This window comes from Oryx dammah, unplaced genomic scaffold, assembly GCF_014754425.2.
Source record: "Oryx dammah isolate SB20612 unplaced genomic scaffold, SCBI_Odam_1.1 HiC_scaffold_26, whole genome shotgun sequence".
In the NCBI taxonomy this organism is placed as follows: Eukaryota; Metazoa; Chordata; class Mammalia; order Artiodactyla; family Bovidae; genus Oryx; species Oryx dammah.
In genome coordinates this window covers 68742252-68767797 of record NW_024070210.1, presented here as the reverse complement: position 1 = coordinate 68767797, position 25546 = coordinate 68742252, and the positions used below count along the sequence as shown (strand labels likewise).

The 25546-nt window shown below is 41.3% G+C and overlaps 1 protein-coding gene across 1 annotated transcript; it reads right to left on the bottom strand.

The window, feature by feature from the left end:
• Positions 1-1907: 1907 nt before the first annotated feature.
• LOC120853234 (40S ribosomal protein S6-like) lies at positions 1908-2739 on the bottom strand. Its single transcript, XM_040226972.1, has one exon. The coding sequence runs from the start codon at positions 2691-2693 to the stop codon at positions 1944-1946; it is 750 nt and encodes a 249-aa protein (XP_040082906.1). The 5' UTR covers positions 2694-2739; the 3' UTR covers positions 1908-1943.
• Positions 2740-25546: the final 22807 nt, after the last annotated feature.

Here is a 25546-nt window from a genome sequence, read left to right as displayed (position 1 = left end):
GTGGATATTAAATATTCAGAATTCTGTGAGGGAAGTGTTGCATGATTAAAGCAAAAACAAAATGACAACAACAAAACACAGGAGCAAAGCCATTGTGATCTCTCTTGAACTCTGCAACAGGCAAAGTTATTGTTGTTATTGACTTGTTGACGAAACTTCTCCTTCACCTACCTCAGCCGGTGTGGACGGGAAGAACTAAGCGACCTTCGCTTCAGCATAAATCAGTCAGTTCTAAAGAGACTGACAATCACCTTATTAGAGCCTAACTTATTTTCATGGGAATGGAAAGCTCAGTCTAAGGGAAGTGTATCCTCAGGCAACCAATCACTGGGGTTCCTTCTTAAGCCTCAGGAGTCCCAAGGGAAATCCCACTGATGAATGCCCTGCCCCCATCTGAGACTGGCTACTGCATTTCAATAGGCCTCTGTTCCCTATTTCAGAGGGGAAGAAAGGAAAAGTTTCCTAGTATCCTTATCAGGAGAATTTCAATACAGTTGTTTAAGGAAAGGGTTAATACTGATTTGGTGTTCAAGATGGCCAACTCCACCTCCATATGAAAATCTGAAAATAATTCTGATAAAAAGAGCAGCTCTGCTAGTGAGCAAACCAGATGGCTATCCACCCCTTCAACAAGTCTGTTAGTTTTCACGTCGCTGCGTTGGAAGTTTCTCCCCAGGAAAACACATGGACGTGAGACTTTTTGACTGAGTTAGGAATCTGTTTTAAAACAAGGTCCATCCACAACTAACCCCTGGGTCTGCCCAACATAATTGCCTGTTTCATTTTCTTCAGGATATTTTTTCTAGCAGATTGACTACCCTTCTGGATAACTAAATATATCACTTATGGTCAACAAAGTGAAAATATTGAGGCTTCTTTGTGGAGAATTCAGACCAAAACTTGGTGTTTGCCTGAATTCTCTGGATCTGCGCAGTATGTTGCAGCTGGGCGTGTTCTGGAGGGTTGAAGCACACATAATTGGAAAATGTCTCAGATTCTACTTGAAGGTTTATTTATGGAGCTGCTCATTAAAGCATAAGTAGAAAGAACCTCATGGGCCACTTACTAAGGGAAGCTTCTTGTTTCATCGGGAAGGGGGGATTGAACATTTTATAATCCTACACAATCCCACTTCCTCTAAATCGTTGTCATGTCCCAGACAGATATGATCATCAAAGTCCAACCTTGGAACTGACAGAGTTGGTGCTAGGGGTGGGTGTCTATTGCCCAACATACTGTGTTGAGTACACTAATAAAAAGTTTAGCATCTTGGCAAATGTAGAATTACTGACAATAGCTACAACTGACCAAAATAAACATTAGTATGGAATAAACTATTCTTTATATGGGCGTGGAATTCTCAGCATGGGGTGAAGAGTCCATGAATAGATTTCAGAGTGATCCTCCTAAGAATTCTGTGGGAATAATTTGGCATCTGTATATGTGTCTTTTATTCATATTCTCAAAAGGGCACCCAATAAAAACTGTAAAGCAGAAGCATTAGTCTAGATTTATAAGCACTGTACATTAAAGTAACATGCTATACCCACATAACTTGGTCTTAACCAGTTTAAACTTCGAAATAAATTTTACCCTCTCTCCGGGTTTCCCAGGTGGCTCTAGTGATAAAGAGTCTGCCTGCCAATGCAGGAGACATAAGAGACGTGGGTTCGATCCCTAGGTCGGGAAGATCCTCTGGAGTAGGAAATGGCAACCCACCCCAGTATTCTTGGCTGGAGAACCCCATGGATGGAGAAGCCTGGCTGGCTTGCGTGGGGTTGCAAAGAGTCAGACACAACTGAAGGAACTTATCTCTCCAGACCCTGATTCTACCACATGCTTACAACCATGTGCCATAGTTAAGTATTTTAGCTTTCCACTGTGTGAGATCTTTTTTTTTTTTTTGATGTCTGATCTGATTTATTTGTTACTCTCAGAACATCTCATTTTTGACTGGACTCAGACTTAGAAGTAGAAGCTCTCAGAGAGGACAGCCTCCGTCTCTTGGCGATCTGTTCCTGCCGTTTTTCTTTGGCCTCCTTCATTCTCTTGGCCAAAAGTTTAGCATATTCTGCAGCCTCTTCTTTATTTTTCTTAGTACGCTGTTTCTTCAGAGCAATACGCTGGCGTTTGTGTTGCAGAACTCGTGGAGTCACAAGACGCTGAATCTTGGGTGCTTTAGTCCTAGGTTTCTTACCGTCTTTGTTTAGGGGCTTTCGCACAACATATTGGCGGACATCATCTTCTTTAGAGAGATTGAAAAGTTTGCGGATTCTGCTAGCTCTTTTGGGACCCAGGCGACGAGGCACTGTAGTATCAGTGAGTCCAGGAATATCCTTCTCCCCTTTTTTCACAATGACCAAATTGAGAACACTCAGATTGGCATCCACAATGCAACCCCGTACAGATTTGCGCTTTCTCTCTCCAGTACTCCTTGGTCTGTAACAGGAATGCCCCTTACTTAGAAGCAGGCGAACTTGGCCATGGGTCAAGACACCTTGCTTCATAGGGAAACCCTGCTTATCGTTGCCGCCACTGATTCGGACCACATAACCCTTCCATTCTTCACCCAGAGCGTCAGCAGCAACTTCTGTGGCCATACGCTTCTCGTAGAAGGTACGAAGTTTTCGTTCATTGTCCACTTCAATGAGCTTCTGGCAGCCAGTGGCCGGGAAAGAGATGTTCAGCTTCATTCTGAAGCGGCTGACAGCCTCCGAGGCGCCACGAAAAAGAGACCCAACTTCCTGTGTGAGATCTTAATAAGCAGACTTCCTTCTCTAAATCTTTTTTTTAAATCTTTCCTTAATAGTATGATATATACCAACTCTAAGGAGAATAAAATACATCTTGTGAAACAACTTTGAAAGGAAATGGAAACCAGTGATATTGTTTGATACCCTTCTCACTAATTCTAATTTAACGTTAATCATCACTATGAACTATAATCTGGCTCATAAAGGTCTAGTTTTGTTTATCATCAAAGTACACTCAAATTTTATAGTATATGTGAAAACAAAATTTAAAAAAAAAGTTAGTTATATATTCTACCTGCTAGTTATAATCAAAGAGATCCACTCTATAGTTAAGATTATTTTTTTAACTCTGGATTTAAATGAAATGTCAGTATTTTATCATTTATCACTTGTCATTGCTTAATTCAATTTTAACTTCTCTTGGGTGAACTCTGGGAGTTGATGATGGACAGGGAGGCCTGGTGTGCTGTGGTTCATGGGGTTGCAAAGAGTCAGACATGACTGAGCGACTGAACTGAACTGATCTCAGCATACTGGTGTACCAAAATTTTCACAGAAGTCTCTCAATATTTTAGTTTTCAAGAACAGCTTGAGATACAATTCGCATACCATAAAATTCACCACAGTGTACAATTCAGTGGGTTTTTTAAAGTATATTCACAAGGTTATGCAACCATTACAACTATCTAACTTTAGAACATTTTCACCACCTCAAAAAGAAACCTCATATCCATTAGCAGTTGCTCCCTACCCACCCCGCTCCTCCAGTCCCTGGCAACCAGTCATCTACTTTCTGTTTCTATTGATTTGCCTATTCTGAACATTTTATGTAAGTGGAATCGTACAATATGTGGATTTTGGTATCTGGCTTTTTTTTTTTTTTACTAGCATAATATTTTCAAAGTTCATCAAAGCATCTATCAGTACTTCATTCTTAGAGACTGGCCTTTCAATATTTTAAATGAGTTGTGTTTGGGGGTTTTGGCTTTTACCAAGTATTTATAGTATTGAGGTGATGTCTGTCAGATGTAATTTTGTTGAACAGGTCCTGTGACACAGTGACTATAGGGCGAAGAGGTCTGGTGCCTCACCAATCCTAGATGGGCCCAGAAAGAGCACTGAGCTGTGGGATCCCCTCATAAGCTGGCAGAGAGCTGAAGCCAGTCAGGTGAGAATAGTCACTGGGGCATTGAGTCATGGATCTTGATCCTACCAAGTGTCTTGTTTCCTTCAAGTATGCTGCCCCAAATTCTAGGTGTTCAGATATGTTCAGGAGACACAAAACATCGAGAACCTCAATTTTATTTACCCTGGTTTTCTCTGTTTGGCTAGATGGAAATTGCCATCAATATACATAGAATCCTTTGTGGGGGTGGGGGAACAAAATGTTCTTGCTGCTGCTGCTAAGTCGCTTCAGTCGTGTCCGACTCTGTGTGACCCCATAGACGGCAGCCCACCAGGGTCCCCCGTCCCTGGGATTCTCCAGGCAAGAACGCTGGAGTGGGTTGCCATTTCCTTCTCCAATGCATGAAAGTGAAAAGGGAAAGTGAAGTCGCTCAGTCATGTCTGACTCCTCACAACCCCATGGACTGCAGCCTGCCAGGCTCCTCTGTCCATGGGATTTTCCAGGCAAGAGTGCTGGAGTGGGCTGCCATCACCTCTCCACAATGCTCTTGATTTGGCTTAATTAAGGACTGCTTATCTTTCAGCAGAAGGTCACACTTGGCTTGGTCATGACCACAGGTGATCCATTTGCTGTAGTTGTTGCTCTCTCTCTCCACAGGCAGAGAAGGGACACAGTGCTATGATGCTGTGGTGCTATGAAGCTACTGAAACCATAAATGGACTGCCCTCCTTTCTCCCTGTCATAAAGGGAATCTCTTCCAGTTAGTTCTGTTTAAGCACCATACCAACCCCCACCTCTTCTTATAATGCATCTACCAGTAATGAGAGTGTCAACTGCTTTACCTGGAGCCAGGTGTGATTTTGACTACAATTACAGGAGTCTTGCATATTTTAAGCACAATCCTAGGGTAATGCCTGCCATATGATCCATCAGATCACAGAGAAATCTTGTTAAAAATGTAGATTTCAGAGCTTCTCTGGTGGTCAGGTGGTTAAGAATCCACCTTGCAAAGCAAGGGACATTGTTTTGATCCCTGGTCCAGGAAGATCCCTTATGCTGCATAGCAACTAAGTCCACAGGCTGCATCTACTAAAGCCCACACACCATAGAGCCTGTGCTCCTCAACAAGAGAAGCAACCACAATGAGAAGCTTGCACACCGCAACGAGAAAGTAGCCCCTACTCTCTGCAACTAGAGAAAGTTTGCGTGCAGCAAAGATGACCCAACACAGCCAAAAATAAATAAATTGATTATTATTTTTTCTAAAGTAATGCCGATTTCCTTGGTTTAATTCTGTAGGGGAGTACAGAAATTTGTGTTCTAAGTAAGCACAATTGTCCTATGTCAATGCAGGAGATCCATTAAAAGAATCTAAGAAATACTGCCTTACTGTCTTGTTTATAAACTGCCTCAGACACAATTTCCAAAGTGTCTCTTTTGAATGTTTTATGTATTCCATAAAACAATAAAGCTGATGAGGAAGACACAAATTTTAATATTGTTATTGCATCTCAGTATGCTTCAGATGCCAATTTTTATCCTTGTCTTTCTCCACCCACCGTGTAAAATAATGGTTATGTTGCTGCTGCTTGAGAGGAAGATGGTGACTTATAGAGAAGACCCTAGAGACAAAAAGCTAGTTCAAGGGCAGGAAAAGAAGGAAAGGCAATTTAGTGTGCTTGTACTTTGAGAAAATTGACTGGTGCACTGAGGAAATGCTCTCTGGTGTTTCTATTTTGAGGAAATAAATGTTATTTGTAGCAGGGAATTGCTTTTAGAGAGCGGGGAGTATTCGTGCATTAAGGACTATTTCCTTTTAAACTTTTGCAGAAAACAGTTTCAGGACATGACTTGGAGTGTGAAATGTGTGTGTCTGGAAAATTCAACACCAATATTCCTTTTCCTAACTTTGCTAGAAAGTAATTTTGTTGAACAGGTCCTTGACACAGTGACTAGCAAGGTAGAGGAGTAAGAAGTATAGGTCTGGTGCCTCATCAATCCTAGATGGCCCCAGAAAAAGCACTGAGCCATGGGATCCCCTGGCCCAGGAGATCTTTTGCCTTTGACTCCTTCTTCAATTCTTCAAATCAAATATACTGTCTTGCCCATTGAAGAATTTTGAACAACATACCCACTATGGAACTCATGTCAGGTTTCAGCAATGGGTTTAGGGCAGCTGGTGATAGCAACTGGACGTCATCTTACATGTTCATATATTACTGTTAATTTTGTTTAAGGCTAAGGGAATGCATATAACTGTCAATGGACATTTCCTACCTGAGTCTAAAGCATTCCTTTTTCATCAAAAGGCTATTCATCCATATGTAATAATCATTCATTGTCAAAGGTTTTTGAGAATATTTCTCTCCCAAAAGTTTTCTCTGATTAAGGGAAAGCAGTAAGATTTCCACATCTCACTTTGGGATCTATTCCTGAGTACCTAGCATTAATTTCTATCTGCTGCCAAAATTCTAACTCCTAACTGAACTTATGGAATATATGAGTGCACAAGGCAAAAGGCTTGGAGACAGTATGTAAACAAGAGGCAGAAATATATCTAAGGCTAGAGACTTGACCCGGAGAAGGCAATGGCATCCCACTCCAGTACTCTTGCCTGGAAAAGCCCATGGACAGAGGAGCCTGGTAGGCTGCAGTCCATGGGGTCGTGAAGAGTTGGACATGACTGAGTGACTTCACTTTCACTTTTCACTTTCATGCACTGGAGAAGGAAATGGCAATCCACTCCAGTGTTCTTGCCTGGAGAATCCCAGGGACGGGGGAGCCTGGTAGGCTGCCGTCCATGGGGTCGCACAGAGTCATACACAACTGAAGCAACTTAGCAGCAGCAGCAGCAGAGACTTGACTAAACATGGCTCAGCAAGTCCAGAAGAAAACATAAATCTAAGGTCAGCTTTAGCAGAGAGACAAGAACTAAGCAAGGAAGCAAAAACGAGATTTTGCAAATAGATGGGAAAGCAAAAAGCTAACAAGAGCACAAGACGGAAGTTCAGTACTAGGGAACTGCTCAGGTAAGTAGTCAATAACCAGGAGATCTGCCTGCCCAGAAAGCTAAGGCAGCCCAGTGCCAAAATAAATGGGGAGCATCGGATGCAAAAAAAAAAAAAATCCATTCTGAACAATAAGGAGCTGTCCTGGTCCAAAGTGTCTTAGTCATTTTCTGTCAAGACTGAACCCAGCAGGTAGCCTGGGAAATTAACAGAAAGGAAGACAAATGATTGGGAAATAAGAACAGATCATATCCTTAAAGTTAGTACTGATAAATTCAAATATGGATGAGAGGGTGAAAAGTGATGTGTAAATGGAAAACAAAAATTATAAAAGATTTCAGCCAGGCATCATGTTCTCGGGGAATCCATTCTGGAATTCCCTGCCTGGGTTGAGGGCCCCTCCTGCTGCTCTCAGAGCCTCCCCCGACTTTTTTAAAACCCATTCTGGTATCTGCCATACTTTATGATGATTGTTCATCTCCCCATACAGGCTGCAACCACCTTAAAGTTGAATCTTATGGCTTGATTATTTTTGTGTACCCTATACATAGCGGTTTTGCAATAAAGGTTTATCAAATGTCAATAATTACCTTTGCCTTATCATACTACAAGTTTCTTCTAGACAAGAAACACACCTTTATGACACTTCATTGTCACAGTATTTAGCTGATAAAGAAGATGAACATTTCATCCATTGGCCCTTCTTCTCTTAAAACTTATTCAAGAAAATTCCCTGGCAGTCCAGTGGTTAGGACTCTGAGCTTCCCCTGCAGGGGGCACTGATTCGATCCCTAGTTGGGGAATTATTCTGTATTCTGTGCAGCACAGTCAAAAAATAAAATAAAAAGGCCACCCTGAAACCCACTGGGTCATTTGGGCTTTTAAAAAATTGTAATAAAACTTATTCTAGTAATATTTCGTAGATAGGTACTTTATAGTCACACCAAAGAACCCCTCCTATTCGTACAAGAAGTATATTCCTCTTACTGATTACTTTATAGAAAGTAAGAAATAGTTTCATGTAGTGTTTAAGAACACAGGCTCAAAAAACCGACTGCCAGAGTTGTATACCAGCTCGTCCACTTATTTTCTGGTGACCTAGGACAGATTATATAACCTGTGCCTCAATTTTGCCATCTGTAAAATGAGGATAAAGGTCATTGTAAGAATTAACTATATCACTGATAATTTTTTTAAGTACTTAAAATAATGCCTGGCAAGTAGTAGTCTGTATAGATTATTTAAAAATTAGCTACTGTCATACTTTGCCGAATACTACTGTTTACTTTGATCAATAATTATAATACCCACAATGTATTTGGGACCTTCCTCAAAAACATTACTGCTCTCTTTATTTCATATTTTCCCCTAGTTCTTGGTAAAAAATATTTTTCTGTAAAAACAGCAAATATGCTAAAATGGAGAAGATAATAAGTTATTGCTTCACATAAAAATAAGCTATAATAACTTTCTGAATCTATCAAATTCAGAGAATTTACCTGAAGAATCTATGATGGGGTACTGAGGAAAGTGTGTCTCGTTTGTCTTAATCATTTCCTAAGAAGTTACTAAACCTGAGGTCATTATTTTTTATACAGGAAGAGAATCTTTTATACTTCTGGAAAATTTCAAAACTTTGCCAACATATTTCTTGATCACCCTTACTTCCTGTGGTGGGGTTCACAAACCACACCAACTTTCATAATTGCTGAGATTTACAGAGTGAAGCCTCGTTTGATAATCTTGCAAAAACTGATAGTACTTCTCTTCCTTTTCTAAATCACGTATGTCTGCTTTTCAGTTCAGTTCAGTCACTCACTGTGTCTGACTCTTTGCAACCCCATGAACTGCAGCACGCTAGGCCTCTCTGTCCATCACCAACTCCCAGAGTTCACTCAAACTCTTGTCCATTGAGTTGGTGATGCCATCCAGCCATCTCATCCTCTGTCGTCCCCTTCTCCTCCTGCCCCCAGTCCCTCCCAGCATCAGGGTATTTTCCAATGAGTCAGCTCTTCGCATGAGGTGGCCAAAGTACTGGAGTTTCAGCTTTAGCATCATTCCTTCCAAAGAACACCGAGGACTGATCTCCTTCAGAATGGACTGGTTGGATCTCCTTGCAGTCATTAAAAAAAAAAAATTTCCAACCAGCCCCAAGTCAGCTCCAAGCAGGTATGTATGCTATTTCCCAGCTCCATCACCAAGATAGCCTGGGATATCCCTCTCCCTCATCCTCTCCCTTATGTCTCCCCTAGGTTAACCCAAGCTGGAGTCTGTTTTATAGAGAAAGAGAGTAATCTCTGGCCTCCAGGGTTCCCTGGCTAGTGTCTCTAGTAGTTAAATAAATTAAAACTGGGAAAGTGAAAATCAAATTTTAATTTACCAAAACTGATCAAGAACTAGAATGTAATTAAAAGTTATCATTAATAGATTTCCCTGATTAGCAACTTTCAAATATTTTTGAATAAAGGAAGATAGCATATGACACTAAAATCACCCTGGAACATAACTTCTTAAAGACCCATGCTATGCTTCTTGATCATGCCCAGGAAGAGCATTCACTGTTTAATAGAATCAGAAAGTATAGACAATGGAACTATAAATAAGTTACTTGTGGAAACCTTCCAAAGTTGCTTTTTAAAGCATGGTTAATTTATTTATTTATTTATTTTTTGGTAAGCTTGCTGTTTGTCTCAAGTTGAAGAGAGAAACAAATTCCACTTATCTGAGATTTCTATTTTTTTCCTTTTTTTTACGTTGCTCCTCTTGGCCTTTATAAAACACTTTAAAAAATTTTTGTCGCTCATTTCAGCATTTTATATTGTACCATGTGCTTAACTCCAGTTTAAAGGTGTATGAATAGGCATAGGCAGGCCAATGATATCTCCTTTGTAAAACAGCAAAAAAGAATAACTGCTTTTTGAAGTCCAACCAGCTCCCAGTATTAGAAGTCTAGAACACAGTTGAGTCCTCTTCCTCAGAAACCCTGTTGTTACCATGGGAAAACTGTGAAATGCTCAAATGTGGGCAATGTTATAATTAGAACCAAGCGTGGGCTTCAGAGGACCTGTCATGATGTTTCTAGGAAGCAAGTTCTGCGTTGGCTTCGTAAGACATCCTTTTCCTACAATCATGACTCACTGTGACTTCCAAGACTCTCTCCTCCTCCCAACTTACCCCTTACTTGTTCTGGGGTGGAAGACAGCCCCCACTGCAGAGAATGACAGATGAGTAGGCGGCTGTGCAGTCCACTAACAAGAACGCACTTCTAGGCATTGTGGAAGTGGGACGAAGGATTTTGCTGGGCATGGTCAGAGCTAACGATGTGCTGGGTATATGTTAATCATACATGGGGAGACTCATTGCTTTGGCAGCCTTAACCCACTCGCTAATCCAGCCAAGCCCTCCCATCCCTCCCTCCTTTCTTCCTTTCAGGAAAGCATGTGCAAATTCTCCGCAAAACGATGAATCTCTTCTCCTCAGGGGAATGTACGAGTCAGAAATGCTTTTAAAAAGGAAAGAGGAGCCAAAGCTTTTGCATAAGTAGGCCAGCTGCAGAGCCTCAAGGGGGGAGTTGGGGGAGAAACCTCCTTGCGGCCAAGGCCCCAAACCTCCCGGCTGCCACTTGTTTCCATTGTCTGCCCACAACCCCAAACAAGCCAACCCACACCTCGATGACTGCACCCACTGTCATTTTCAGGAAGAGAGATGTTCTGAGTCCATCTTGGCGTTTCTGTGAAATCACAGAAATAATTCATTGAATCACAGAACTGAAAGAGATGATCAAATCACTTGCATTTTTTAAATGATGAAAATGCAATCTGGAGAGGCTCTCTGACCTGCCCAAGGTCACATAGCTCTAGATACATAGAGCCAGACCTTGAATCTGGCTCTATTTGGCCGTCTTTTTATTCCCTCTCTTTGGCCTTTTTCACAGGAGGCTTGCATTAGAAGGCCCTGATGGTAGATAACTTTCGTCTCAATTCTCTTGCTGTGGTTTTTTTACGGCTCTCTTGTCATCTGTGTAATGTGTAACCAGCATACAGTTGAGCCGAGTCTGATTATGAAGATTTATCTGCAGTACTAGTTAAAAATAGAAATTCCTAGGACTTTTCCTTGGGAGATTCTGGGATAGGTCTCAGGAATTATCCAACAAGTTTCCCAAGTGAAGCTTGGGATCAAATCAGTTCAAGGAAAAGTAGGGTACAGCAAAAGTTCGGGGGGGGGGGGGCGAAATGTATGTTTGACAGGCAGGGTGTTCCAATAAGAATGAAACAGGGGAGTGGAGAAGACCAGGGATTTTGCCTCCTAGCTCCTTTTTTAATGGGTTAACCACTAGACCACACTTCCTCTCTAGGAGAGGCAAGGAATTAAAATCAAAGGTTTACCACTGATTCATGCTGCCTGCTAATGCTGCTTATTGCACCATGCTGTGACCCTGCTCTCTAGGGCTTGGAAACAGATGTGGGGAGTGAGCAGCCTGAGGTCCTGGGGGGCGGAGGAGGCGGGGTGAAGGCAGACAGCCAGGAAAAGAACTTCCTCTGCTGCTAAATTTCAGGCAGGAGTGGAAGTCAGTCTAAATTGTTACCATGCAGATCTGGAATCATTTTTGCAATCGCCTGGCTCTAGTTCCAGGTTTGTGCATTCTACGACAAGAACTGAAAACTTGGTAACGCCCCTGACCTGACATTTGCCTCTGCCCTCCTCTGAATACATATTATGAAGTTACACATTTAGCTTGACAGTCATTTCATTAGGCAAAAAAGTGTGGTTACTGTCCTTGTACCTGACCCTCCCTCCCCATACATATTTTTTGAAAGGAAGTATAAAAGGGTTAAGCAATTTGACTAAGCTTACTCTAATCTCAATATTGTGGTTGTTTTGATTAAAAGTGCAATCAAAGCATTTCAACTAAACTTTACAAACTCCATTCATTATATTCTTATTGGGAAACTGAAAAAACACTGTATTTATTTTCTCCCATAAAATAAATACTTAGGTATGCCCACAGACATGTAGTTTACCATGTCAATGTTTATCAAATACACATGTTTCTTGAGTGTTAACTATTGATTCTAGAGATAGTTTTTGTGATTTCTTTACTAAGCTGGAAGCTTCATGACGGTGGGGCAGAAATTTCAGCTTTGGTTTTCACTAGAGGTTGCAATGTAGGGGTGCTTAACTGCCAGGGGTCTAGCACTGGATTTCAGGCCCACAGGGTTTAAGGTTCCCATTTAGCAAATAAAAATACAGGACAGCCAGTTAAATTTGAATTTCAAATTTTTTAAAATATAAACTTATTTATTTTAATTGGAGGTTAATTACTTTACAATATTGTATTGGATTTGCCATACATCAACATGAATCTGCCACAGGTGTACACGTGTTCCCCATCCTGAACCTCCCTCCCTCCTCCCTCCCCATACCATCCCTCCGGGTCGTCCCAGTGCATCAGCCCCAAGCATCCAGTATCATGCACCGAACCTGGACTGGTGATTTGTTTCATATATGATATTATACATGTTTCAATGCCATTGAATTTCAAATTTTTAACAATGTTACTCTAAGTATATCCCATGCAATATTTAAGACATAATTATACTAGACACATATTCATTATTTATGACATTCAAATCTAACTGGGCATCCTATTGACCAATCAGGCAACCGTAGCAAGGGGGCTTCCCCATTAGCACTAGAGCTTCCAAGGTTACCTCAAAAATGAAAAAATGCAACCCTGTCCCACGAGGTTTCCGGTGTACTGCCTGGGGAGAAGGCAGTCTGTTTACACAAGAAGCATACTGTTGTTGTTGTCACTCAGTTGTGTCTGACTCTTTGACCCATGGACTTCAGCATGCCAGGCTCCCCTGTCCTTCACCATCTCCCAGAGTTTGCTCAAATCCATGCCCATTGAATCTATGACGCCATCCAATGTTTCATCCTTCACCACTCCCTTCTTTTGCCTTCCATCTTTCCCAGTATCAAGGTCTTTTCCAATGCATCATCTCATGAGGTGGCAAAAGAACTGGAGCCTCAGCATCAGACTTTCCAATGAATATCAGGGTTGATTTCTTTAAGGCTTGACTGGTTTGATTGCCTTGCAGTCCAAGGGATTTTCAGGTCTTCTCCAGCACCACAATTTAAAACTATCAATTCTTCAGCACTGAGCCTTGTTTATGGTCCAAATCTCATATCCATATATGTTCAGGTCAGTTCAGTCACTTGGTCATGTCCGACTCTTTGCCACCCTGTGGACTGCACCATGCCAGGCTTTTTTGTCCATCAATAACTCCTGGAACTTGCTCAAATTCATGTCCATTGATTCAGTGATACCATCCAACCATCTCATCCTCTGTCATTCCCTTCTCCTCCTGTCTTCAATCTTTCCCAGCATCAGGGTCTTTTCCAGTGAGTCAGTTCTTCGCATCAGGTGGCCAAAGTATTGGAACTTCAGCTTCAGCATCAGTCCTTCCAATGAATATTCAGGACTGATTTCCTTTACGATTAACTGGTTTGATCTCCTTGCAGTCCAAAGCACTTTCAAGACTCTCAACACCACAGTTAAAAAGCATCAATTTTTCAGTGCTCAGCTTTCTTTATAGTTCAACTCTCACATCAATACATGACTACTGGAAAGAACCATAGCTTTGTCTAGACGGACCTTTGTCGGCTAAGTAATGTCTCTGCTTTCTGATATGCTTTTTTTTTTTTTCTGATATGGTCATAGCTTTTCTTCCAAGGAGAAAGTGTCTTTTAATTTCATGGCTGCAGTCACCATCTGCAGTGATTTTGGAGCCCAAGAAAATAAAGTCTGTCACTATTTCCACTGTTTCCCCATCTATTTGACATGAAGTGATGAGACTGGATGACATATTGTTTTTTGGATGTTGAATTTTAAGCCAGCATTTCCACTCTCCTCTTTCACTTTCATCACGAGGATCTTTAGTTCCTCTTCACTTTCTGTCATAAGGGTGGTATCATCTACATTTCTGAGGTTCTTGATATTTCTGTCGGCAATCTTGATTCCAGCTTGTGCTTTGTCCAGCCCGGCATTTCTCATGACATACTCTGCATATAAGTTAAATAAGCAGGATGACAACATACAGCCTTGACACACTGCTTTCCCAATTTGGAATCATATGTTCTTCCACGTCCAGTTCTAACTGTTGCTTCTTGTCCTGCATACAGATTTCTTGGGAGGCAGGTCAGATGGTCTGGTACTCCCAATTCTTGAATAATTTTCCACAGTTTATTGTGATCCATACAATCAAAGGCTTTGGTGTAGTCAGTAAAGCAGAAGTAGATGTTTCTCTGGAATTCTTTTACTTTTTCTATGATCCAGTGGATGTTGGCAATTTGATCTCTGGTTCCTCTGCCTTTTCTAAATCCAACTTGAACATCTGCAAGTTCTCAGTTCATGTACTATTGAAGCCTCACTTGAAGAATTTTGAGCATTGCTTTGCTAGCATGTGAGGTGAGTCCAATTGTGCAGTAGTTTGAGCATTCTTTGACATTGCCTCTCTTTGGGATTGGAATGAAAACTGACCTTTTCCAGTCCTGTGGCCACTGCTGAGTTCTCCAAATTTGTAGGCATGTTGAGTGCAGCACTTTCACAACATCGTCTTTTCGGATTTGAAATAGCTTGACTGGAATTCCATCACCTCCACTAGTTAAAGTCAAAGTCAAAGTCACTCGGTCATGTCCGACTCTTGCGACCCCATGGACTGCAGCCTGAAAGGTTCCTCTGTCCATAGGATTCTCCAGGCAAGTAGCTTTGTAGTAATGCTGCATAAGACCCAGTTGACTTCGCATTCCAGGATGTCTAGCTTTAAGTGAGTGATCACACCATCATGATTATCTGGGTCATGAACATCTTTTTTGTATAGTTCTTACGTGTATTCTTGCCATCTCTTTGTAATATCTTCAGTTTCTGTTAGGTCCATACCATTTCTGTCCTTTATTGTGCCCATCTTTGCATGAAATGTTCCCTTGGTATCTCTAATTTTCTTGGATAGATCTCTAGTCTTTCCTATTTTATTCTTTCCCTCTATTTCTTTGCACTGATCACCCAGAAAGACTTTCTTATCTCTCATTGCTATTCTTTGGAACGCTGCATTCAGATGGATATATCTTTCCTTTCTTCCTTTGCCTTTAGCTTCTCTTCTTTTCTCAGTTATTTGTAAGACCTCCTCAGACAACCATTTTGCCTATCTGCATTTCTTTTTCTTGGGGATGGTTTTGATCACTGCCTCCTATACAATGTCACAAACCTCTGTCCATAGTTCTTCAGGCACTCTGTCAGATCTAGTCCTTTGAATCTTTATTTGTCACTTCCACTATAAGGGATGTGATTTATGTCATACTTGAATGGTCTAGTGGTTTTCTCTACTTTCTTCAATTTAAGTCTGAATTTGGCAATAAGGAGTTCATGATCTGAGCCACAGTCCACTCCCAGTCTTTTTGGCTGACTGTATAGAGCTTCTCCATCTTTGGCTGGAAAGAATATAATCAGTCTGATTTCAGCATTGACCATCTGGTGATGTCCACATGTAGAGTCATCTGTTGTGTTGTTGGAAAAAGGTGTTTGCTATGACCAGTGTGCTCTCTTGGCAAAACTCTGTTAGCCTTTGCCCTGATTCATTTTGTACTCCAAGGCCAATCTTGCCTGTTACTCCAAGTATCTCTTGACTTCCTACTTCCGTACTTGACTACTGGAAAAATGGTAGCTTTGACTATATGGACCTTTGTTGGCAAAGTGATGTCTCTGCTTTCAATATGCTGTCAAGGTTTGTCATAGTTTTCCTTCCAAGCAGTAAGCATCTTTTAAATTCATGGCTGCAGTCACCGTCTAGAGTGATTTTGGAACTCAAGAAAATAAAATTTTGTCACTGTTTCCACTTTTTCCCCTTCTATTTGCCATGAAGTGATGAGACCAGATGCCATGATCTTAGTTTTTTTAATGTTGAGGTTTAGCCAGCTTTTCTGCTCTTTTCTTTCACCCTCATCAAGAGGCTCTTTAGTTGTGCTTTCTGCTATTATAGTGGTATCATCTGCATATCTGAGGTTGTTATTTCTGCTGACAATCTTGATTCCAGTTTGTTATTTATCCAGCCTGGCATTTTGCATAATGTACTCTGCATTTAAATTAAACTACTAACACCCAAAAAAGATGTCCTTTTCATTATAGGGGACTGGAATACAAAAGTAGGAAGTCAAGAAACACTTGGTGTAACAGGCAGATTTGGCCTTGGAGTACAGAATGGAGCAGGGCAAAGGCTAATAGAGTTTTGCCAAGAGAATGCACTGGTCATAGCAAACACCCTCTTCCAACAACACAAGAGAAGACTCTACACAGGGACATCACCAGATGGCCAACACTGAAATCAGATTGATTGTATTCTTTGCAGCCAAAGATGGAGAAGCTCTATCAGTCAGCAAAAACAAGACTGGGAGTTGACTGTGCCTCAGATCAGTTCAGTTCAGTCGCTCAGTCGTGTCCGACTCTTTGCAACCCCATGAACTGCAGCACACTAGGCCTCCCTGTCCATCACCAACTCCCGGAGTTCGCTTAAACTCCAAGTCCATTGAGTCGGTGATGCCATCCAGCCATCTCATCCTCTGTTGTCCCCTTCTCCTCCTGCACCCAATTCCTCCCAACATCACAGTCTTTTCCAATGAGTCAACTCCTCGAATGAGGTGGGCAAAGTACTGGAGTTTCAGCTTTAGCATTATGCCTTCCAAAGAACACCCAGGGCTGATCTCCTTTAGAATGGACTGGTTGGCTCTCCTTGCAGTGCAAGGGACTCTCAAGAGTCTTCTCCAACACCACAGTTCAAAAGCATCAATTTTTCAGCGCTCAGCTTTCTTCACAGTCCAACTCTCACATCCATACATGACTACTGGAAAAACCATAGCCTTGACTAGATATGCCTCAGATCATGAACTCCCTATTGTCAAATTCAGACTTAAATTGAAGAAAGTGGGGAAAACCACTTAACCATTCAGATATGAACTAATTCAAATCCCTTATGATTATACAGTGGAAGTGAGAAATAGATTTAAGGGACTAGATCTGATAGATAGAGTGCCTGATGAAGTACGGACAGAGTTTCATGACATTTACAGGAGACAGGGATCAAGACCATCTCCAAGAAAAAGAAATGAAAAAAGCAAAATGCCTGTCTGAGGAGGCCTTACAAATAGCTGTGAAAAGAAGAGAAGTGAAAAGCAAAGGAGAAAAGGAAAGATATACCCATTTTCAGAGTTCCAAAGAATAACAAGGAGAGATAAGAAAGCCTTCCTCAGTGATCAATGCAAAGGAGTAGACGAAAACAATAGAATAGGAAAGACTAGAAATCTCTTCAAGAAAATTAGAGATACCAAGGGAACATTTCATTCAAAGATGGGCTTAATAAAGGTAGACATAGTATGGAGCTAACAGAAGCAGAAGATATTAAGAAGAGGTGGCAAGTATACACATAAGAATTATATAAAAAAGATCTTCATGACCCAGATAATCATGATGGTGTGATCACTCACTTAAAGCTAGACATCCTGGAATGCGAAGTCAAGTGGGCCTTAGGAAGCATCACTATGAACAAAGCTAGTGGAGGTGATGGAATTCCAGTCAAGCTATTTCAAATCGTAAGCGATGATGCTGTTAAAGTGCTGCACTCAATATGTCGGCAAATTTGGAGAACTCAGTAGTGGCCACAGGACTGGAAAAGGTCAGTTTTCATTCCAATCCCAAAGAAAGGCAATGCCAAAGAATGCTCAAACTACCACACGATTGCTCTCATCTCACACTCTAGTAAAGGAATGCTCAAAATTCTCCAAACCAGGCCTCAGCAATACATGACCATGAACTTCCAGATGTTCAAGCTGGTTTTAGAAAAGCCAGAGGAACCAGAGATCAAATTGCCAACATCCGCTGGATCATTCAAAAGCAAAAGAGCTCTGGAAAAACATCTATTTCTGCTTTATTGACTATGCCAAAGCCTTTGACTGTGTGGATCACAATAAACTGTGGAAAATGCTGAAAGAGATGGAAATACTAGACCACCAGACATGCCTCTTGAGAAACCTGTATGCAGGTCAGGAGGCAACAGTTAGAACTGGACATGGAACAACAGACTGGTTCCAAATAGGAAAAGGAGTATGTCAAGGCTGTATATTGTCACCCTGCTTCAGTTCAGTTCAGTTCAGTTCAGTTCAGTCGCTCAGTCATCTCTGACTCTTGTGATCCCATGAATTGCAGAACGCCAGGCCTGCCTGTCCATCACCAACTCCCAGAGTTCACCCAAACTCATGTCCCTTGGACTGCAAGGAGATCCAACCAGTCCATTCTAAGGGAGATCAGCCCTGGGTGTTCTTTGGAAGGAATGATGCTAAAGCTGAAACTCCAGTACTTTGGCCACCTCATGCGAAGAGTTGACTCATTAGAAAAGACTCTGATCCTGGGACCGATTGGGGGCAGGAGGAGTAGGGGACGACAGAGGATGAGATGGCTGGATGGCATCACTGACTCGATGGACATGAGTCACCCTGCTTATTTAACTTATATGCAGAGTACATCATGAGAAACGCTGGGTTGGATGAAGCACAAGCTGGAATCAAGATTGCCAGGAGAAATATCAATAACCTCAGAAATTCAGATAACACCACCTTTATGGCAGATAGTGAAGAAGAACTAAAGAGCCTCTGGATGAAAGTGAAAAAGGAGAGTGAAAAAGTTGGCTTAAAGCTCAACATTCAGAAAACCAAGATCATGGCATCTAGTTCCATCACTTCACGGGAAATAGATGGGGAAACAGTGGAAACAGTGGCTGACTTTATTTTCTGGGCTCCAAAATCACTGCAGATGGTGATTGTAGCCATGAAATTAAAAGACACTTACTCCTTGGAAGGAAAGTTATGACCAACCTAGATAGCATGTTGAAAATCAGAGATATTACTTTGTTAAAAAAGGTCCATTTAGTCAAGGCTAGTAGTCATGTATGGATGTGAGAGTTGGACTGTGAAGAAAGCTGAGTGCCAAAGAATTGATGCTTCTGAACTGTGATGTTGGAGAAGACTCTTGAGAGTCCCTTGAACTGCATCCTAAAAGAGATCAGTCCTGGGTGTCCATTAGAAGGACTGATGTTGAAGCTGAAACTCCAATACTTTGGCTACCTGATGCGAAGAGCTGACTCATTTGAAAAGACCCTGATGCTGGGAAAGATTATGGGCAGGAGGAGAAGGGGAAAGAGGATGAGATGGTTGGATGGTATCACTGACTCAATGGACATGAGTTTGAGTGGGTTCCGGGAGTTGGTGATGGACAGGGAGGCCTGGCATGCTGCAATTCATGGGGTTGCAAAGAGTCAGACACAACCAAGCGACTGAAGTGAACTGAACTGAACTGAACATTGTGGCAAGCTGTATCAGAAAATGGAAAGAAGTCTAGAATCACAGAGCTTGGAGCAACTACACAAGATGACCATAGTCATGAAAGTTCTTAGAATTTGTAACATTTGAGCTGAGTCTTAAATGATAATCAGTTCATCAGACAAAGTTATGGAGAATTGAAAAACTATATGTTCTTTATCCATTCATCTGTTGATGGACATGTCCACGTGCTAGCTATTATGAATAGTGCTGCAATGAACATATATATTACTTTACATTACTTTGCCAACAAAGGTCTATCTAGTCAAGGCTATGGTTTATCAACTGGTCATGTATGGATGCGAGTGTTGGACTGTGAAGAAAGCTGAGCTCCGAAGAATTGATGCTTTTGAACTGTGGTGTTGGAGAAGACTCTTGGGAGTCCCTTGGACTGCAAGAAGATCCAACCAGTCCATTCTAAAGGAGATCAGCCCTGGGTGTTCTTTGGAAGGAATGTTGCTAAAGCTAAAACTCCAGTACTTTGGCCACCTCATGAGAAGAGTTGACTCATTGGAAAAGACTCTGATGCTGGGAGGGATTGAGGGCAGGAGGAGAAGGGGATGACCGAGGATGAGATGGCTGGATGGAATCACCGACTCGATGGACGTGAGTTTGAGTGAATTCCGAGAGACGGTGATGGACAGGGAGGCCTGGCGTGCTGCGATTCATCGGGTTGCAAATAGTCAGACACAACTGAGCGATTGATCTGATCTGATCTGATGTTTTTATATATACATATATAAACATATATTTTTTTATGTTTATATATAAATAAACATATATTTATATATATATATAATCTGATGTTTATATATATATGTATATGAAGACCTACAAGACCTTTTAGAACTAACACCTAAAAAAGATGTCCTTTTCATTATAGGGAGCTGGAATGCAAAAGTAGGAAGTCAAGAAACACCTGGAGTAACAGGCAAATTTGGCCTTCGAATGTGGAATGAAGCAGGGCAAAGACTAATAGAGTTTTCCCAAGAAAATGCACTGGTCATAGCAAACACCCTCTTCCAACAACACAAGAGAAGACTCTACACATGGACATCACCAGATGGTCAACACTGAAATCAGATTGATTGTATTCTTTGCAGCCAAAATTGGAGAAACTCTATACAGTCAACAGAAACAAGACCAGGAGCTGACTGTGGCTCAGATCATGAACTTCTTATTACCAAATTCAGACTCAAATTGAAGAAAGTAGGGAAAACTGCTAGACCATTCAGGTATGACCTAAATCAAATCCCTTATGATTATACAGTGGAAGTGGGAAATAGATTTAAGGGCCTAGATCTGACAGATAGAGTGCCTGATGAACTATGGAATGAGGTTCGTGACATTGTACAGGAGACAGGGATCAAGACCATCCCCATGGAAAAGAAAAGCAAAAAAGCAAAATGGCTGTCTGGGGAGGCCTTACAAATAGCTGTGAAAAGAAGAGAGGTGAAAAGCAAAGGAGAAAAGGAAAGATATAAGCATCTGAATGCAGAGTTCCAAAGAATAGCAAGAAGAGATAAGAAAGCCTTCTTCGGTGATCAATGCAATGAAATAGAGGAAAAGAACAGAATGGGAAAGACTAGAGATCTCTTTAAGACAATTAGAGATACCAAAGGAACACTTCATGCAAAGATGGGCTTGATAAAGGACAGAAATGGTATGGACCTAACAGAAGCAGAAGATATGAGGGAGAGGTGGCAAGATACAGAGAAGAACTGTACAAAACAGATCTTCACGACCAAGATAATCATGATGGTGTGATCACTCATCTAGAGCCAGACATCCTGGAATGTGAAGTCAAGTGGGCCTTAGAAAGCATCACTACGAACAAAGCTAGTGGAGGTGATGGAATTCCAGTTGAGCTTTTTCAAATCCTGAAAGATGATGCTGTGAAAGTGCTGCACTCGGTATGTCAGCAAATTTGGAAAACTCAGCAGTGGCCACAGGACTGGAAAAAGTCAGTTTTCATTCCAATCCCAAAGAAAGGCAATGCCAAAGAATGCTCAAACTACTGCACAATTGCACTCATCTCACATGCTAGTAAAGTAATGCTCAAAATTCTCCAAGCCAGGCTTCAGCAATACGTGAACCATGAACTTACTGATGTTCAAGCTGGTTTTAGAAAAGGCAGAGGAACCAGAGATCAAATTGCCAACATCTGCTGGATCATGGAAAAAGCAAGAGAGTTCCAGAAAAACATCTGTTTCTGCTTTATTAACTATGCCAAAGCCTTTGACTGTGTGGATCACAATAAACTGTGGAAGATTCTGAGAGAGATGGGAATACCAGACCACCTGACCTGTGTCTTGAGAAATCTGTATGCAGGTCAGGAAGCAACAAGTAGAACTGGAGATGGAACAACAGACTGGTTCCAAATAGGAAAAGGAGTACATCAAGGCTGCATATTGTCACCCTGCTTATTTAACTTATATGCAGTGTACATCATGAGAAACACTGGACTAGAAGAAACACAAGCTGGAATCAAGATTGCCGGGAGAAATATCAATCACCTCAGATATGCAGATGACACCACCCTTATGGCAGAAAGTGAAGAGGAACTAAAAAGCCTCTTGATGAAAGTGAAAGTGGAGAGTGAAAAAGTTGGCTTAGAGCTCAACATACAGAAAACAAAGATCATGGCATCCGGTCCCAACACTTCATGGGAAATAGATGGGGAAACAGTGGAAACAGTGTCAGACTTTATTTTGGGGGGCTCTAAAATGACTGCAGTGGTGACTGCAGCCATGAAATTAAAAGACGCTTACTCCTTGGAAGAAAAGTTATGATCAATCTAGATAGCATATTCAAAAGCAGAGACATTACTTTGCCAGAAAAGGCTATGGTTTATCCAGTGGTCATGTATGGATGTGAGAGTTGGGCTGTGAAGTAGGCTGAGTGCTAAAGAATGGATACTTTTGAACCGTGGTGTTGGAGAAGACTCTTGAGAGTCCCTTGGACTGCAAGGAGACCCAACCAGTCCATTCTGAAGGAGATCAGCCCTGGGATTTCTTTGGAAGGAATGATGCTAAAGCTGAAACTCCAGTACTTTGGCCACCTCATGCAACGAGTTGACTCATTGGAAAAGACTCTGATGCTGGGAGGGATTGGGGGCAGGAGGAGAAGGGGACGACCGAGGATGAGATGGCTGGATGGCATCACTGACTCGATGGACGTGAGTCTGAGTGAACTCCGAGAGTTGGTGATGGACAGGGAGGCCTGGCGTGCTGCGATTCATGGGGTCGCACAGAGTCAGACACGACTGAGCGACTGAACTGAACTGAACTGATATGTATATGTATATAGGCTTCCCGGGTGGTGCTAATGGTAAAGAGCCTGCCTACCAATGCAGGAGACTTTAGAGATGCAGGTTCAATTCCTGGGTCGGGAAGATCCCCTGGAGGAAGATACAGCAATCCAGTCCAGTATTCTTGCCCAGAGAATCCAATGGATAGAGGAGCCTGGTGGGTGGGCTACAGTCCATGGGGTCACAAATAGTTGAACACAACTTAAGTGACTTAGCACAGCACAGCATCTACATACATAATGGAAAATTAATCAGTCACAAAAAGGAATGCATTTGAGTCAGTTGTACACTAGTGGATTAACTTAGATCCTGTTATACAGAGTGAAGTCAGAAAGAGAAAAGCAAATATTGTATATTAATGGAATCTAGAAAAATGGTACTGATGAACCTATTTGCAAGGCAGGGATAGAAAAGCAAACATAAGAGAACAGACTTTGGACGCATTAGGAGAAGTAGCTGCTGCTGCTGCTGCTAAGTCACTTCAGTCGTGTCCGACTCTATGCGACCCCATAGACGGCAGCCCACCAGGCTCCCCCGTCCCTGGGATTCTCCAGGCAAGAACACTGGAGTGGGTTGCCATTTCCTTCTCCAATGCATGAAAGTGAAAAGTGAACGTGAAGTCGCTCAGTCGTGTCTGACTAGTACCGACCCCATGGACTACAGCCTACCAGGCTCCTCTGTCCATGGGATTTTCCCGGCAAGAGTACTGGAGTGGGATGCCATTGCCTTCTCTGAGGGGAAGGAGAGGGTGGGACAAATTGAGAAAGCACTGAAACATATAGCTTACTGTTTGTAATAGATAGCTAATGAGAATTTGCTGTATCATATAGGGAGCTCAATATGGTACTCTGTGACAGCCTAGAGGGGTGGGTTGGTATAGGGGTTGGGGGGAAGGTTAAAGAGGGAGAGGACATATGTATACTTATGGCTGATTCATGTTGTTGTATGGCAGAAGCCAACACAATATTTTAAAGCAGTTATCCTCCAATAAAAATACATTTAAAAGAAAAAGAATGAACGTATACATTCAGTGTGGTTGATGCACCTCGCCAGAGTTGATGGGTATCCAGAGGTGAGGTTTGGAAGGTTGACTGGGGTACCTTTGTGAAGTTCCTTTATGTCATGATGAAGAATTTGAAACTTATATTGATGGATAGAGAATCCAGCAAGAGTTTTTCAGCTATGTGGCATAATCATATCTGTTTTTGAAAGATAATTCTGGTGACAGATTGGAGTGGGCAGAACTTGTAGGCAGGGAGACCAATTAGGAGTTTGTTGAAATAGCCCAGGCAAGAAAAGATGAGCTTATTTCAACTAAAGCAGTAGTGGTGGAAACAGTGAAGAAAGCAAAATTTACAGAGATATCTAGGTGGTAGAATCAATACAACTTGGTGATTGATTGCATAAGAGCAGTAAGATAGAAGATACAGTTAATGTAGTATAAGTGTCCAGATAAATAAGGGACATTCTTTTTATTCTAATTTTCAATCTGTATACTGAACCAATACTCCTTAACTCTATTCATTTTTTAAGGTTTCTGTGAACACTAATTAAGTTTATATATGTGAGCCAGTTTGTCAAGTATAAAGAGATATAAAAACGTATTGGTGCTAACTGGATATGCATCTCCCTCCATAGACACTGAACTATTTGAAGACAGAAATTACATTTTGCTCATCTTTGATATCTCTTAGCATACTACCTTGAATATATAGATAATGAACACATATTTGGAGCATTAAATCAAATTTGAAATTCTACAATGCCAAACCAAAGGAATGAACACAGTTTAATTTAGTTTAGCTTTTTTTTTTTTTTTTACCATCCTGTTGGTGTGTCTGAAAGCATATGATGCATCTAGTGAAAAATGCCAACAAAATCAGGGCCACAGGAGAATCAGTTACAGGAGAGATATCCACTTCAGTAATGCTGACAATGAGGAACCTCCTTTCTCTTCATTCACAGATCTATCAAACACTGAAGGCCATCTCAACTGCCCAGATATATTTCCCTCCTTATTTTCCTCCCCTTTCTTAAAGCATCTTGCTTACAATGCAGGAGACCTGGGTTCGATCCCTGGGTTGGGAAGATCCTCTGGAGAAGGAAATGGCAACCCATTCTAGTACTCTTGCCTGGAAAATCCCATGGATGGAGAAGCGTGGTGGGCTACAGTCCATGGGGTCGCAAAGAGTCGGACACGACTGAGCGACTTCACTTTCACTTTCTTATAAAAGAAATTATCTTCTTAATCTGCTTTAGACATCACCTTGGTAGTGTCTGATAAATACCACTAGACTCAGTTTAGTTTAGATGAGGAACACTGTCCTTATCTCTGTATTCAGTAGCTAACACCATGTCTGTGCTATGGTTGGTGCTTAATAAGAATGTTTTAATGCAAGAAGATGATAATTTCCAAACTGAGTAGTGACTCAGACTTTGAATATGATTGAGTCTCCATTATCAAACAAGCAAAATAAACTGTAATGTTGAATCTTACTATAAAATATGGGTACCACATTTTCAAATAATATGTTCATTATATTTTTCTCCTCCTAAAATAAATCCATTCCCTCACTCTTTTTCATTCTTTTCCTTTTCCTCTTTGATTCTCCTTCTTCTTAGGCTATTTTGATTCAAAGAATGATCTTCTTTTTTACTTCCCCATAATTGTTTTCTCTCTGTTTAGTGTCAAAATAATATCCACAGAGACTGCCATAAGCAGAAGTCTTCTGTTTCTGGCTGGTAGAAATTATTATTATTAGTGTCTTAATGATCATGATGTTATTAGCTATTATTCATAGTTATCATTTATTAAGCACATATCATTTGTACTAGAAGCTTTATATAAATTATCTCATTTAAATCTTTAGCAGTCCTATAAAATAGCTCCTCTTATCCCCTTTTTATGTATGAGGGACCTGAGGTT